This window comes from Nipponia nippon, unplaced genomic scaffold, assembly GCF_047370975.1.
Source record: "Nipponia nippon isolate SJK-2023a ecotype South Korea unplaced genomic scaffold, ASM4737097v1 scaffold_5, whole genome shotgun sequence".
Lineage (NCBI taxonomy): Eukaryota > Metazoa > Chordata > Aves > Pelecaniformes > Threskiornithidae > Nipponia > Nipponia nippon.
In genome coordinates, this window is record NW_028262369.1 from 48,510,819 (window position 1) to 48,525,915 (window position 15,097).

The following is a 15,097-nucleotide window of genomic DNA, read 5'->3' on the forward strand; positions in this document are numbered from 1 at the left end:
ATTCCTGTTGAAGTAGGTTAAGAGACCTCATGTGCTTCCAGAAAGTGCCAGAACAAACTTCATCTTTCTGAGTGTGAGATGGAAAACTGAGGAGAAACAGTGGCTTTTATTTGGAAAAGATTTGGTTTCCTGTTCTGAGCATGTCATTTGGAGCTGACACAAGCTGCTACAATTTTAAGCTGCTCTGTAGACAAGTGGCTTTTTTTTTTTTCCTCCTTCTCCTAAAGAGAACTTGAAAGAGTAGGTTGGGATAAGAGCAGAGCAGGAGTGGTGGGAAGCTGGAGTTGCTGTTGAGGATAATCATATCCTTTAAAGAAGTCTGGACTTAGACCCCGCTTTTTCAGTGTTTGCCTCTATTTTTAGAGAAACAATGCGGTGCCCAGCATGAATCGGGGGCAAATATTTGCAGTTTTGTCTACACCAACATTTAGAACTAAATTACTAGTATTTGTGCCTGGAAATGTTGATGACGGGAGACATAGTTGAAAATCTGGACTGTAGGTTTTTTGTTCTTTTACATTCAAAAACGATTGCACTGAATAGCTGGAGGGGAAAATTGCATGACTCTGTCACCAAGCACTTCTCCAGGAGGAGAACAAAATGGTGGGTACAAGGGCCGTGTATACCTGACCTGCCATCTCCACAGGCAGGCACGTTCCCTCTGGCGTATTCTGTAAGACTTTGTCCTTCCAAATATAAAAAGCTAAAGTTAAAAGAGCTTTTGCTGTTCCCTGCTGGAGTGCTGCCTTATGTTTTTCTGATTAGCCTCAGAAGATACCAGAACAAGCCCAGTCTTGGAGTGCTCTTCAACTTTGTACCAGAACATTTGTGTACAAAACGCTGGGCCGTTTGCGGGTGATGGTTGCGAGTGTTGTCCTAGAGCACAGGTCTCAGCTTTCCTTTTAAATCATACCGGCAATACTCTTAATCAGTGTTTAGGCTCCCTCCTCCCTGTTACCTAGAGGCAACAGTTAAATGCACCTACTGGTATCCCCGAGTGTTGGGGGGTGGGAGAGAAGGTGTATTTTGGTGCTTTATTTGCTTGTGGACAAAACATGAGATGTTCCTCTAGACTTTCTAGTTTGTTTTACAGCCTTTCAATGAAAAAGCACTTTAGGACTTATCTTTTAGGTGTGTTTTGGTTTATTTTGTGTTTGTTGGAGTGGTGGGTGGTGTTGGAGGGCCTCTTGTTTGCCTGATGAGATGCCCTAGGTGGGGTTCCGTGAAGTTCTGGTTTGGTCTCTTTCTTTCATGATAAAGAGAACTACAAGTTCATGGCCTGTGTCTGCTGCTGCTAGTCTGAGGAGCTTGGTGTACTGCTGACACTGAAGGCGGTGCAGCTGCTGAACCCCTCCATCACTGGTGGTGGTGAAACCAGAAGAAATCCCTATAATGAAATCTTGTAAGCCTTCTGGGACTGAAGTTCAGTTTGACTTTACACATTCATCAGCTGCATATAGATGTCCAGAAACATGATTTAATTGTAGTTATCCAGATGGTCTGTGAGCAGAGCTAGCCAGTGCACCGTGTGCAGGCTTGAATGCCGTGGGAGTCGAGCAGTCCTCCAGCTTCTGGCACAGCCGCCTTTGCTGGGTGCCAGATTTCTATGTGATCGAGCTCCTACAAAGCCGTGCTGTAGCCCGCTGGCATTTAGACTGATTTGTAACCCGTATCGAGGAAGGATTTGGGATGTTAAAGGAATGCTATAGAACTGCTGTGGTTCAGGCCCAGAATACCCGAAGATTGCCTCTTGTGTGATACGGCAGCAGCTCACGCTGACTGACAGCCTTCAGCTGTTACACTGAGGATGGCACAAGAGGCAGAGGATATTCTGCAAGTGGTATTGTCTCAGGATTTGCTTTCTGTAACTTTATTAATCCTGCCTTGCCCTGCAAAAACTCTTCTTTCATGTCTGCTCTTGGGTACGAAGTTGAAAGTATTTAAGGTATGGTGAAAGGAGCCTAATTTGGGTATGTGGAATAGTAAATTATGATTATGCGCATCTATTATATGACTTTCCTGCTTCAGACATATGGCTAAAGCTAGTTAATAAATTTTAACATGAGAAAAAACAGTTGTGGTCATCTAGTAATGACCCCTTGCGTAACTCGGATAATAACCTCTCTGAATAGCTGTGTTTGAACTAGCGTGCATACTCTTTCTGAAACAACCAATCCTGGTGTTCTTTTAAACAAGCATGAGTGATGGAGAAATTCCACTGCAACCTTAAATACGCTGTTCTAGTTGTTCCTCTCCACCACTGAGAGACTGTGTGTAAGTCTACGCCTGAAGATAAGATATTACCCTATTTCTAATTTGAACTTACCTAGCTTGAACTTTCAACTGCTCAGTCCTGTTATCCCTGTACCTTCTAGATGGGGAATTATTGTTAAATCTGTGTTTCTTTGTGGGTACTTGGAGCTTTTGATTAACTATTTCCTTTTCTCTTCCCTTTGATAAATAGACTGAGCCACCTGAGCTTTTAATTGTGTTGGGAGTTTTCTATTAATCATTACTGTTGGCTTCTTTGAATTCATTTCAGCTCTTTCCTCTTAAAGAACAGACACCAGAACTGGTGTAATGGTTGTGCCATGCAAGTATCAGGTGTAGCAAAATCTCATTTACTCCTACTTGATATTTACTGTTTTTACAACTAAAGTATTGCTGGCCAATCTGTCACGCTAGGAATTCACGTTCAGCTGACTGTTAGGAACCCCCAGGGCAAGTCTGCCTTTCCCAGGTCAGTCTCCTGTTTTGGGGAGGATGCTTTATACGTTTTGTTTCTAGATGTATGAACTCTCCGTGCTTAAAGCGCACTTTGCGTGCTGATTGCCTTGTTACGCAGTTCATGTTACTACTCTTTGTCTTCTCTCTTACCTACATGTTTGGCCAGCATTGGTGTTTTCAGTTGTTACTCGTGGATAAAGTGTTGAATAGCATAGGAACAAAGGCAGATCTCTGCAGTATTCTGTTAAAAACACAGCTTCATGACTGTTCTTAGGCCTTAAAACTTAGTTTAAAAATCAGTTCAGTTAGGTGGTGGGTTTTGGGTTGTTCTTGGTGGTTTTTTTCCCCAATCCACCATACACTTTTAAATGCATAAGAAAAGGCAATACCTTTACTGTTACATGCTTGTCTTGGGGCTAGCTAGAGACTTTGTGTGTTTCTTGCGGTTGGAATCTCCTCCCTTTGGATTTGAGTAACTCATGGATTTAATAATTGCACCTATCCTGTTTTGGAACAAAGCACATCTAATGTTCACCTCTGAATTTTTTGCAGTGAAATAAATGTCCTCTCAGGCTGTGTGTATCTTGGGTTACTTACCAGTTAAAGCATGCAGCTGTGCACTATAGAAAAAACTGCAAGTGGACAGTCCTGTTTTGTATGTTAGGTGTTATTTTTATCCAGCCTAAAATCTTGCAGCTCTCTGCTACCTGAAAGAAGCAAATGGAACCGTGAGCGACGCAAAGGTGGGGTTTGCAGGCTTGCTTGCCTGGATCCTGTATTGCTGGAAGTTAAATGGAAAATTCGTAGTACAAAGGCCAGTTAAAAGATGGATTACAGCTGACAAGTGTAGTCAGACTGTATTGACATAAGTTTAGGTTAGAGAGAAATAACTGCAATTATTCTGCAATCGCAGATCTTTGTATAAAATATTACCCTCGTCATAGATAGTGTGTGTGTACTGGTTTTTCTGTGGGAGGCAGAGGAGCAGTGACCTTGTCGTTAGGGTGCTAGCCAGGGGCGTGGGAGACCTGACTTCAGGGCTTGCGCTGCTAGCGGAGTGCGGGCTTTAGCATGTCACAGTCCCAGATGCACTTATCAACATGAGGATAACAGTGTATTCCTGTCTCACGGGAGTGTTCTGGAGAAAGATCTGCTACAGATCTTCGGGCGCTCAGACACTGCATTTGTACAAGACTTATAAATATTTTGGAAGATGGATAATACCTGGTGTTAATACCTATTACTGAAACTGCTTGATTGCCTTCTAAAAAAGGATGCTTATTAGAATGGGAGTAGGTGCAAGGAATTAGTTATTACTCAGCAGTTCTTTAACAGTTAGGCTTTTACTGAGGTTTTGAAGCAAAGTGCAAGAATAAGTTCCTGTGTTTGATGTAACTGTGATTGTATGCAGTATTTATTTATTTATTTTGTAATGAGCGATTTCACAATTTGAACTTAAATTTTCAGTGGTCCCATGTGGGACAATACCACAGGAAAGCCCTGTTACATCTATGACGTTAGTATTTAGGTCTGTTAGTGTTACCATTAATTGTGGCAAATTCCAAGGCTTGTGGTGGTCATGGGACTTCATTCCTGGTATCTTCTCAGGGCAGCAAGGCTTCAGGTGAATGTGCCACAAGTAATTTCTTGTCTGTTGCAGGTGCCGAGAAGGCTTTCTTGGAGACTACTGCCAGTACAGAAACCCCTGCGAAAGCAATACCTGTAAGAACGGGGGAACTTGTGAAACTACATCTCTCATAGGAAAGGCTACCTGCAAATGCGCTCCGGGGTTCACGGGAGAGGATTGTCAATACTCTGAATCGCATCTCTGCTACGTGTCCCAGCCCTGCCTGAACAGAGGAACTTGTCATCCCCACAGCCAGGAAACATACGAGTGTGTCTGTCCTCCAGGTTACACAGGTGGGGTTCTGTGTTTGTACCTCCAGACTCCCTTCTTTGTGAATTACTTCATCCCGGAATGTTCTGGGGCAGTCATAATATGCTCTCAAATTTACTAGCTCCAGCACAGGAAATGAGAAGTCTAAATGACTTCATGACCAAAAAAAGCAAAGGGGGGTAGTGAATCAAACTCCCTACGCTTTACATGTAAGCAGAAAGACATTTAGATCTTGTGGGGTTGTCCATGTGGGAAAACTTGAGTGCAGAAGCTACTCTGGAGTGGCTGTTACACTTCGAATTCAGAGCCTACCTTCTAGAAAAAATGGAATAAATTTGGCCAGCAGAATCTTTCTATAGGAAAACTATAATTGAGTGCCTGAGGGGAAGCATGGAAACTCACCCCTTTCATTCTTGAAGGGGACGTAGAAGAAGAGTGACTGTCGGTGTGTGCAGTATGATTTCAGGTCATGGGTTATTTTTATAGATCACAACATTCTATATCTTGCTGATACTCTGTAAATAAAATGACTTCGTACTGTAACCACAAACTGATTTTTGTTTCAAATACAATACTGTAAAATACAGACAGAAATTTTCCTGTAATAATTTTAAGATTTAGTATGCCAATCGTTTTGAGGTAGCATGAAGGAAATACTATTTTCCATGGACATAACTTTTTATTAATGGAGTGCTATGTCTTGATCCTACAGGAAAGGATTGCCAGTGGATTGATGCCTGTACATCTCAACCTTGTGCCAATGGAAGTACATGTACTGTATCTGGAAATAAGTTCTCCTGCACCTGTCTGGCTGGCTACACTGGCCAGAAGTGTGAGATCGATGTGAATGAATGTGCCACACCAGGCCTTTGTCAACATGGTGGGACCTGTGTTAATTTGCCCGGTTCATACCGATGCCAGTGCAAGCCAGGCTATACAGGGCATCGCTGTGAGAGCGTATATGTGCCATGTTCCCCATCACCCTGTATGAATGGAGGAACTTGTCATCAAACAAGTGACTTCACCTTTGAGTGCAACTGTCTGCCAGGTAAATGATGCTTCTTCAAAGTGCTTGTTTTTGTAGTCTTGTCACTGCATTCTTGTCTGTGTCCTTCTCAAAACTTCTCTTGGAGTTTCTGTGTGATACTAGTGTCATGTAATGTAAGGTTGACGGGAGAAATCTCAGCAAGGCAGGAAGTTCTGCTAGGGTGTTAATTTCTGAGTGTCAGGATTTCATAATGTGGATGGGAAGAAAAGGGAAGAAGGATAGAAATGACAGATTTCTTTGGAACCCAGTTAGAGGCAGAGAATCAAATAGGCAAGAACTACAAGGTAGGTTCAAGGAGATTAGGGTGGTATCTCCTGATGCCCATTTGGAATGCCAAATTCCGTTAACATAAACCTCTAAATACATGGTTTTCTGTCAGTAAAGGCCACAGTTAACTTCAGTGCTTGAATGAAGATGAACATTTGTCTTTCTCAGTCTTTACTATTAACACATATTAGTTTCCATTCCCTTCCTTTTCCTTATGAGACATCATTTCCAACTCACCATACCCTTTTTGTCCTGTAATACCTCTGGATAAATTATGCTTGCTTATTTTCTGACGCTGTTAGCTGCCCAGGGTTCATCCACAGCAGGGGTGATGTGCTTACTTAGGATCATGGGCTGTATTGGTTTTGGGTGTCAAGCTGGGCTTCAGTTACCAAGGCACCCGTCTCTACAAATGACTGTATGTCACCTGGTTGGGACGCTGGTGGTCTCATCCTGTCCTGCTCCTCCCCATCCACTTGTCATGCTGACCACAAGGCAGTACTAGTTGTCTTTGCACATCAGGGTTTTTTTAGGCTGGTATTTTTTTACTGAGTAATTCAGTCCATGGGAAACTGATTGTTTGGAAATGCTTTTGACTAGACTTCCTACTTAAGTGTATTGCAGTTTGGCACATGGACATTGGGTGTGTGGTAATCTAGAAAAGTAAACTCTCTTCCCTTAAGCATTTCTCTGTTGTTATTTATGTGAAAGATGTAGCTGCTGTATACTGTTTAATGTGAATGTAGAGTGACTGTGCTCTCATGAGGATCGTTTGGAGTCATAGGTATGTGTGGAAAGAACATTTAGAACTTAAGTCGTGAAGAATATTCTCTTTTTGGAGAGCTTTGTCTTGAAGTGTTTGTTCAAATGACCTTAAATGTACATTGCCAATCTTAGCTGGTGCCTGCACGACAACTTTCTGGTTTGTCTGAGCAAGCATGTGACTTTGAAGAATTTAGGAAAGTCAATCTTAAAATAGAAGGATGTATCATCTTTATTTTTGTGTGAAAGCAACCATTTCAAACTATGCTTGAAGAAATAGTGCTTGCATATACAGGGTCTTTGAAAATGCTGTTATCTTAACTAACAGTTGCTCTCAAGGAATTTATTGCTTTTTTGCTATGCATCTTTTAAAAAGGAAATTGTAAACTAAGTGGCTCTGGATTAACAGGCTTGATCTGAAATTTAGAATTTTCTTAAAGTCAGATCAGTTTAAGGAGTTTAAGATCTCATGCAGAAGCAGTGTGGTGGGGTGAAGAGGAGGGGAAGACAAAGTTTGAAGGACTTGATCCTGTAAAGCTGATAAGATGGTTTGCTTTCGTGACTCTCTTACAGGGGCACGAGACTGGGTAGGAGCACATTTTCCCTTAGACAAGCGTGTGGGCTGGCTAAACTATGGTCAGGAAATGAAAATGACATTACTATAGTAACAGTTATACACCCACACTGCTCACACACGTTTTGGGTTATTAGCTGCTTTTTTGGACTTGTTACACAACATGTATAGTGGGGGTGAGTTAATGCGGCTTTGAGAGCCTTCATTTCTGTATTTCCTGTATTTGTTTAAGTTGGCCATGTTGTTTTGCTAGCTTGTTTTTTTTTTTAAAAAAAACCTAGTCATTTGAAAAACAGGAAAAAAAAGAGAGGTTGGAGAGGCCAAAATGCTTACATTAAACTCTCTGATAAAGGCAAGGCACCCGGCCATTTCTTCTCCCTTAACAGTCAAGCATGCAGCACAAAATATCTGAAGCGCTGGAAAAGTTTCTGTCTGGGAAGGAAAGGTCAATAGAGAGAGGAGAGAAATGGTGGTCTGTCACGCCCAGGGAAGATGTGAACAAGGCCTGCTCATCTGGAAGAGAGTGCCAAGAGTATGGACTAGAAATTCCACTTTAGACTCCTTCTCTGAATTGGAGCAATGCCGATGATGCTGTGACTATAAATGGAATTGCTCTAGCCCTTCCTTCTGGACTGCCTTAAGATGTTACCATAGCTCAGCGCTAGGGCTGTAGGGGCAGGAGGCGGTTACACCTTGAACTGTTGGAATCGTTTTTGATATGATTTTGCATCTTATGACCTGGGAAACTGCTTTGAAGAAACCGATTGTGCCCAAGCAGCAATTCAAGCATAACTAGGTTACTCCTGGACTGGCCCCGAAATAAGTTCGTTTCCTGTAGATGTTTTCTTCTTTGCTTTTGAGCAAATTTCATTTTTTGTAAATATAGGTACATGAGAATGAGAGCTTGAAAATACGGAAAAAGCCTACAACCTGGAGTTACATGTCACAGCAGCTTTTTCTGCAGTAGTGCAAGTACTGTTTATCCACAGTGTAGTCAAGCTGCTATTTTAAATTCTCAGGTTCCCATTTCACTTGTGGATTTACACAAACAAATCTTGCATTAGGTAATTCATGAGGTCACGTGTTAGAGGTCAGCGTTTGGCAAGTGTAAGTGAAGAGTTACATATACTGTCAGTATTACATCTGTATGAAAGGCAACTTACTTCTATCCATCTAGAGTAATAATTTTTTCCTCTGGGCTTTGATTTAGATAAAAAGATTGTAGAGAAGTGAGCATGTTAGGTCAATCATAACAAATAGTTGTAGTAAAAAAAAAAAAAAAAAAAAACAAACAAACAAACAACCAAAAAACTTCTGTGAAGGAGCCTTAACCTGAAGCATTAGCAACTCCTTTAAATATAAGAATGGGCTCGTAGTTATAAATATTTGACATAAAAGGAGTTCATCTGGCAACTAACCTTTAAAGGAATGTTAAACAAGTCAATAGAGGAAGTTCTTAGCTGGGAAAGTGATTATTCATTGTTATCCATCAAAATAATTACCCATTAACTAAGATAAGGACCCTAGGGAATTCCAAGGGCTTGTTCAGGAAGCGATCTGTCAGGCTGGAGCAGGCTGTTTAGGAGAGCTGGAACACTTCCTGGGAAGAGGAAGCAACCTCGCGCCGGCTCGTAGCGGACCGTCGCGCTGCCCCGCGCAGCGAGCGTCGCACCTGGGGTCTAGCAGACACGCTGAATTTTTCCTGTGGTGGGGAAGACCCTGCTTGCCGGGATTTAGAGATGAGCCGTTTCCCGTGGGGTGTGAGGTTCTGCAGGGTGGCAGCCTTGGGGTACGAGACAGCGTGCGTGCCTCTGCTCCGGGTGAGCTGGCTCTCTTATGTGGAGTAGCCCATCTCACCTTCATTTCAAGAAGCCGTACCGTCGGAGTTGCATGCAGGCAACTGCTGTTGGGCACCTGGTATGTAGAAACTTACTTCTGTGTTAAAATGATGCAGGTCGGTTTTAGCACTCTGTGTCGAGATCCCTAATTTCTTGTCAGCAGGCCCTAAATCTGGCAATAACTTGACATTTTCATTCAGGTATAATTTCCTCCCTCCATACATAATTGGTCCTGCAGAAAGTCTGAGGTGTCCTTTATAGGTTGAGATAAGGCTAAGGATTAAGATTTGCAGTGAGAATTGGATATAGCGCTCTGGAACAGGCTGGAGATTTCAGATGACGTAGGAGTAAAGTTATCTGCTTGTATACCTCTGTGTCCTAGAGGAGGAACAACATGCTGTTAGCAGTGGGAACGCTTTTCCCCTTGAGGTTCTCATTCCTTAGTTTGCTGTGCTCGGAGATACGGAGCAAAAGTCAGGATCTGTATTGCAAACTGTTCTCTTGGAGGGAGAAAGCAAAGGACAACATGTGAGTCCCAGCACAGGGGGGAACAGGAAACAGTGTCAGGTGTCCAAACACATCAAAACAGTGAACTCTCTGGCTTTTTGGAAAAGAGTCGGGTTATGTCACTGCAAAATCCCATCCTGGGACCCAGCCTAAGAAAAGCTCACGTGTCTCCAAGCGGCTTCGTGCTTGTCCTGCTCAAATGTAGGTGCCTTGGCCCAAACAACCATGAGTCTAAAGGACCGTTTTTACAAATGAAAGCTAAACTTCACTAGGACAGCTTTATTTACAAATTAAGCAGATTGCAATATTGTGGTGTAAGTTTGACTTGAAGAGGGCACAAAAATCATGCTTTTACAGCTTTTAGATGTTCTGAAACTAAGCCACAGTTGTTCTTCAGAGTAAGACAAATTTAAAGGGAATTTGGGAGTTGGTGTGGTGGTTTTTTTTTTTCAGCTGTGCACTCAAAATAGTGTCTTCACCATTTCAACCCTTCCTGATTCCCTTTTCCTTGGAGATGTCTTTTGACGGAGCACACTTGGCTGTGTGTCATTTCTTTTGAACCTTTTATTACGTAGCTTTTTTTTGTAAGCTCTTTGTTTCTATTCTACTGTCACTAGTGATATCCTTCAGCTTTTAGTGTAGGATTAATGGTTTTCTACATTTGCATGAGATGGTTGAGGACCAGCTGTTAGATGGTAATATAGCCAGTTAAAATGTGAAAACGTACAATGGCTTGGTGAGGTTTTAGTATTGGGGTGACTTCCATGCTTTATTGTTACTCAGTCACTGGGCCGCTTTAAATTTGTGTGCAGTACAGTGAGATATTTTTAAATAAATGTCTGCTGCCAGGAGTTTGTTTACTAGAAAGTAGGGTAGGTCTTCATATTGTCTGAGCTGAAAGGACAGGAACTTAAACCTTTTTGAGTTTGTGGTTCTGGTGCATTTCCATGCTGATCACGTTGCTTGCATGAGTGCAATCTGTGGTCAGTGGGATGATTCTCCTCAAGTTGAAAAGCAAGCTGATAGGACACCCCTGTGTCTTACAGCTGAGCCTTTGGTCATGCATGGTAGCTTTATACAGCTTTAAATATAGTGATCTGATACTAATTGTATTCCTTGGTACTTGTTCCTCAGCACCTTTTGCCAGGAAGGCGCTGCTGTGATGATTAGGATTCAGACTAACCATGCTATATTTCCTCTTCATTTTAACCTTCCCTACAGCCATGAAATTTGCAGGATCTTGGGTGGGAAGGGCTTTGAAGGGAGAGGGTAATAATGCAGGTCTCTTTTTTTTTTTTTTTTTTTTTTTAAATGCTGAGTCTGTTCTTCCTTGCTGATGGATGCTAATGCACTTGATAGAGCTTGGCAGCAGCACTTTGCTTTGCTTCTGGCTCTTACCTGTAGTATTGGAGAAGTTCAAGAAGCATACGAATCATCTCAAGTCTCTTGAAAGTAGCAGTAGTCTGGAGAAGATGCTTCAGAGCAGCTCTCATCTGCCACACAGCACAATCTGCGTTGGACCAGATGTTGCTTACAGGGTCTATGTGACTTGACACAGATGTTATGGAAGTGTCTGAACAGGGCATCAAAAGTAGAGGGGTTAAAGCATAATTTTGGATGAGAGGACTGTGTCATGTTAATATTACATTCCAAAGCAATGAAGAGGCAGAGCCGATGTTTTAAATTAACGCATGTGTTCTGGAATCATTTACTTCATCCACATTATCATGCATCCACTTGTGCTTTGATAAATAGCGCTCTCATCCAGCAGAAATGGCAGGTTTATTTAATGAAGCATGAAGTAAATCAGCAGGGGAAATCAAGGGGAAGAAGGATTATTGGCGACTCCCTTCCCGGACGTCCCCACTTCTCCTTATTTGAAAGGAGAGGGAGATCTAGTAAGGATATTTTGCCAGTGTGGCTACGTTCATTAGGAGCCTTGATTTTCATCAGGGAAGGGTGTCTGGTTTCTTCTGCTTCTCAGTCAGGGCGTAGTGTATAAGCATCGCTCGGGTGGTGGCCAATTTGTTGATTGACTGGTCTAACACTGAAGACAGCCAAATCGGGAATTTGGAAGCTCATTTTCAAAGCATAGAAGATCGATCTTTGACGTAGCCGAGGCACATGAACTGTGCCGAAGTATTCGTGAAGTGAATGCCAGGTACTTTTTTGCCATGGGAAAAACTTGTCCTGGGTGGTTCTCTGACTGCTGCTTGGTGGACAGTGTTTACCTCATAGTAGACTAAATCTCTTGGTCTTCACTTTGTTTGCTTTGAATAACAGTGCTCGTTAGTCACTTAAAGAAAAAATACCCTTGTCTTGGTGGAGAAAACGTGTTTGGCCTTCTACTCACGACAGTAGTATTCTGTGTAATCTGACCTGCATGCTCTCAGCAAAGGCATTCAACGAAGTCTCCGGTCAGTGTGCTACATTGAGATTCATCAGGATTAGGTTAACAGGGCAAATCTTTAAGAAAAAAAGAAGCGGGGAAGCTGCATGAAGGGTGAATTCTCTTCAAAAAAGGCTGAAAGCCCATTTCAGTGTGCTGTGTTTCTTTTTTTTGTCCAGGTTTCGAGGGAAGCGTCTGTGGGCACAACGTTGACGACTGCCCAAATCACAACTGCCAAAATGGGGGTATATGTGTGGATGGTGTGAACACGTACAATTGCCGCTGCCCACCGCAATGGACAGGTATGTACTATGGAAAACATTCCTGTATGGGCTGGGCACACTTTATGGGAATGAAATGCAGGACTTCTGGCCTTCACCCAGTGTACAACTGGAGTTGTATACCGCTGAATGCGGCTCACATCTGTGACTTGTTCTGCAGTCTGGGGGGCAGATGTCAGTGGAACCCTTAAAAGAAAATTATTTGCATCAAAGCCACCACAATGGAGGGCAACTTCCCATTGCACCAGGCAGTATTACAGGCTTATGTGTGCATGGGTTTGACAGACAGGTACTGTGATTCTTGAGCTGCAATGCACTGTGACTATCAGAGTTGCACTTCTGCTTGTATGGATTACTTTGTAAGAGGATGTGTATTACAAAAGTACAAAGCATGGCTTTGCTATTACACGTGTGTGCATTAACAGTGCCTTGCTGATACATCTTGGGGGTATTTTTAACCTGGGATAACAATCCCCACATAGATGATGACAATGCTGCTGAAGACAGGGCAAATCTGAAAGAAGGTGGGAGAAAGGGAAGAGAATAAGCATATGTATGGGAAGCTTATGTTTTTGCTGCTATTATTTTCCTGCTGTGACTGATTTTTATCTGGAGTTCTCTGACTAGCAAAGCTAATTTTGCTTCATAAATGAGTCTGAGTCTGTAGGGGGAAAAAGTGTGAATTTCAAGAAAGTGTTATGCATGATGTAAGGAAGCAGCTTACAGGAAATTCAGTGTCATCTTTAGTCACAAAATGTTTCCATACCTCAAAAATAAACAAATACCTCCAGTTTTGGGGTTTTTTTTTTGTCATGCTAGTCATTCTTAGCTGGCACACTTTTTCAGCTGAGTATGGCTTTACCCTTCTTTCAAAACCGTAGGCAAAAACAAAAAAGCCCTAGAACTAGAAAACTGAGGTATGGACTAAATTTGCATTTTTCCTTTCATAAAGTAGATTGGAATGCTTGTTTTGGAACGAAGCTTGAACTAGCTCCTCAGGTTCTGAAGAACCTTTAGCACATTTTTCTCTGTATCTAGAAAATACTGTGTTTGAAACCAGAACATCTGTAGTGATTGATAGTCCAGACAAACACACTGTGAGGAGTTTGACTACTAGAGACCAGGGGTTTCACGTTGTTCTAGCTTTTTTCCTCAGAGAGCATCATTCTCATTATAAGCCGGTTGTCATTAACTGCAAAGGAGGCTTCCAGTTAAGAACCCTCATTAACTTTAAAAAAGTTATATATTCTCAAATGAAGTTAAAACCACATAAAAGTGAAATGCACTACTGCTTGCATAGCTCTTTGAAACTAGGTGTAAATAGGAGAAAATGAATCCTCCCCTTAATGAGCAAGTACCTTTGCTTCTATACTGCTTCTCTGTCTATATGTCCTTAAAGCCTGCAGAAAGTGAAACCTGCAAAGGAAAACATGAAAAGAGCTCGGGTGTGGAGCCAACAACCCTTGAGTGACCCCTAAAATCTTGCCTCATGCTGCAGAAATTATAAACCTTGTTATGGCTTCTAGCGTCTGTCAGTAGTGAATTAATCTCAGGCTTATTCCTGAAGCATAGAGGATATGATGGATCACGAGTTTGTACAGCGCGAGTATATAATCTACAAGGGATTATTTTGCTTTGTAGAGGCATTGTAACTTTAGCCTGGCTTACAGGGTTTGAGTGGATGGCTGCTGTCAACTAGGGATGCAACTCACCTGGAAGATACCTTGGTGGTAACAGGCTGTGCTTCTGTTTGGTTTTGTGGTAGATTGTCTCTCTGATTAACCGCTGAAGTTCTTTGCAATGCAGTTGTGGTGGTTCCCTCTCTGCACCTCTTATGGGCTCTGACTGGCTAGCATTGGGAAAAATCGATAGGCCTGTGTTGTGGCCTAGTCTTGTGCCATCTTTCTTCTGCACGGACAGTCTCTCCAGAAAACCTTGTGTGCATGAAGGATGCATCCCTTCGGTGAAACCCTGGCAAGAGAGAGGAACTCCCCAAGCCTTATGTTCCCGTGGCTTTCTAAAACAATTTAGTGGAATGGGCTTTCTCAGAATTTCCTTTGTTCATGGTGAAGTTAAGCTTATCAGCGCAGCACTGGTTTTAGATGATGGCTTCTCAAAGCCATTGACTTTCTAGACTTCAAGAATCAGGTCAGTTTGGAACTAAAACTGGTCTCACCGTTTAGGAAAGAGCAGCTTGGGTGTCTTGAACAATAAACGTTAGAGCCTTTGGGGAACTGAACTGTGTTGTCTAAAATGAACGGTCCCAGTTTCAGTGCTCGAACTAACACATGAGTAACTTCAGAAGTAGCTATGCGTGTTCATATTGGCATATGTTTGACACGTGTAGGGCAGTAGCTCTGTGCATCCACAGGACGCCTTAGTGATAGCCATTTCTCTGCAGTGTAACTGCTGCTCCGAGCATCTCTGGAGGCTGAAGGCTCATGATGGCAATGGAAGGGCTGTGTTCGGGGCCTTCTCTGTGTTGCTTTGCTTGAAAGCCTGTGCAGTGAAAAGCTCTTGGTCAGCTGGTCTTTAATATTGTATCTGTAATATTGCTTTTGCCCAATAAATGTGTGTGCAAGTGATGTTCCATGACGCCCCGAAATCCTGTCCAGCTCCACAGTGAATGCAGCCATGTGCCGCGAGTGGACAAACGTCTTGCAAGTCACCTGAATGCCTCTTGTTCTCGTGTGGTCCTGCAGCTCAACCCAGCAGTGACCCTGCTCTGTCATCTCAGTAGTGTTTTCTTAAAAGAAGCTTGTTTCTCTGAATGGACTTCAATCCCTCTCCTTGCATCTTCAGTTAGA

At 42.5% G+C, this 15,097-nt stretch overlaps 1 protein-coding gene across 1 annotated transcript in view; it reads left to right on the top strand.

Annotated features, from left to right (window-relative positions):
- The window catches only part of NOTCH2 (notch receptor 2), an 89,000-nt gene that overhangs the window by 15,909 nt on the left and 57,994 nt on the right, over nt 1–15,097 (top strand). Inside the window, exons 3-5 of the mRNA XM_087732629.1 lie at nt 4,388–4,647; nt 5,337–5,672; nt 12,189–12,311. Of these exons, the coding sequence (XP_087588755.1) occupies nt 4,388–4,647; nt 5,337–5,672; nt 12,189–12,311 (719 nt within the window). The remainder of the gene's footprint in view (nt 1–4,387; nt 4,648–5,336; nt 5,673–12,188; nt 12,312–15,097) is intronic.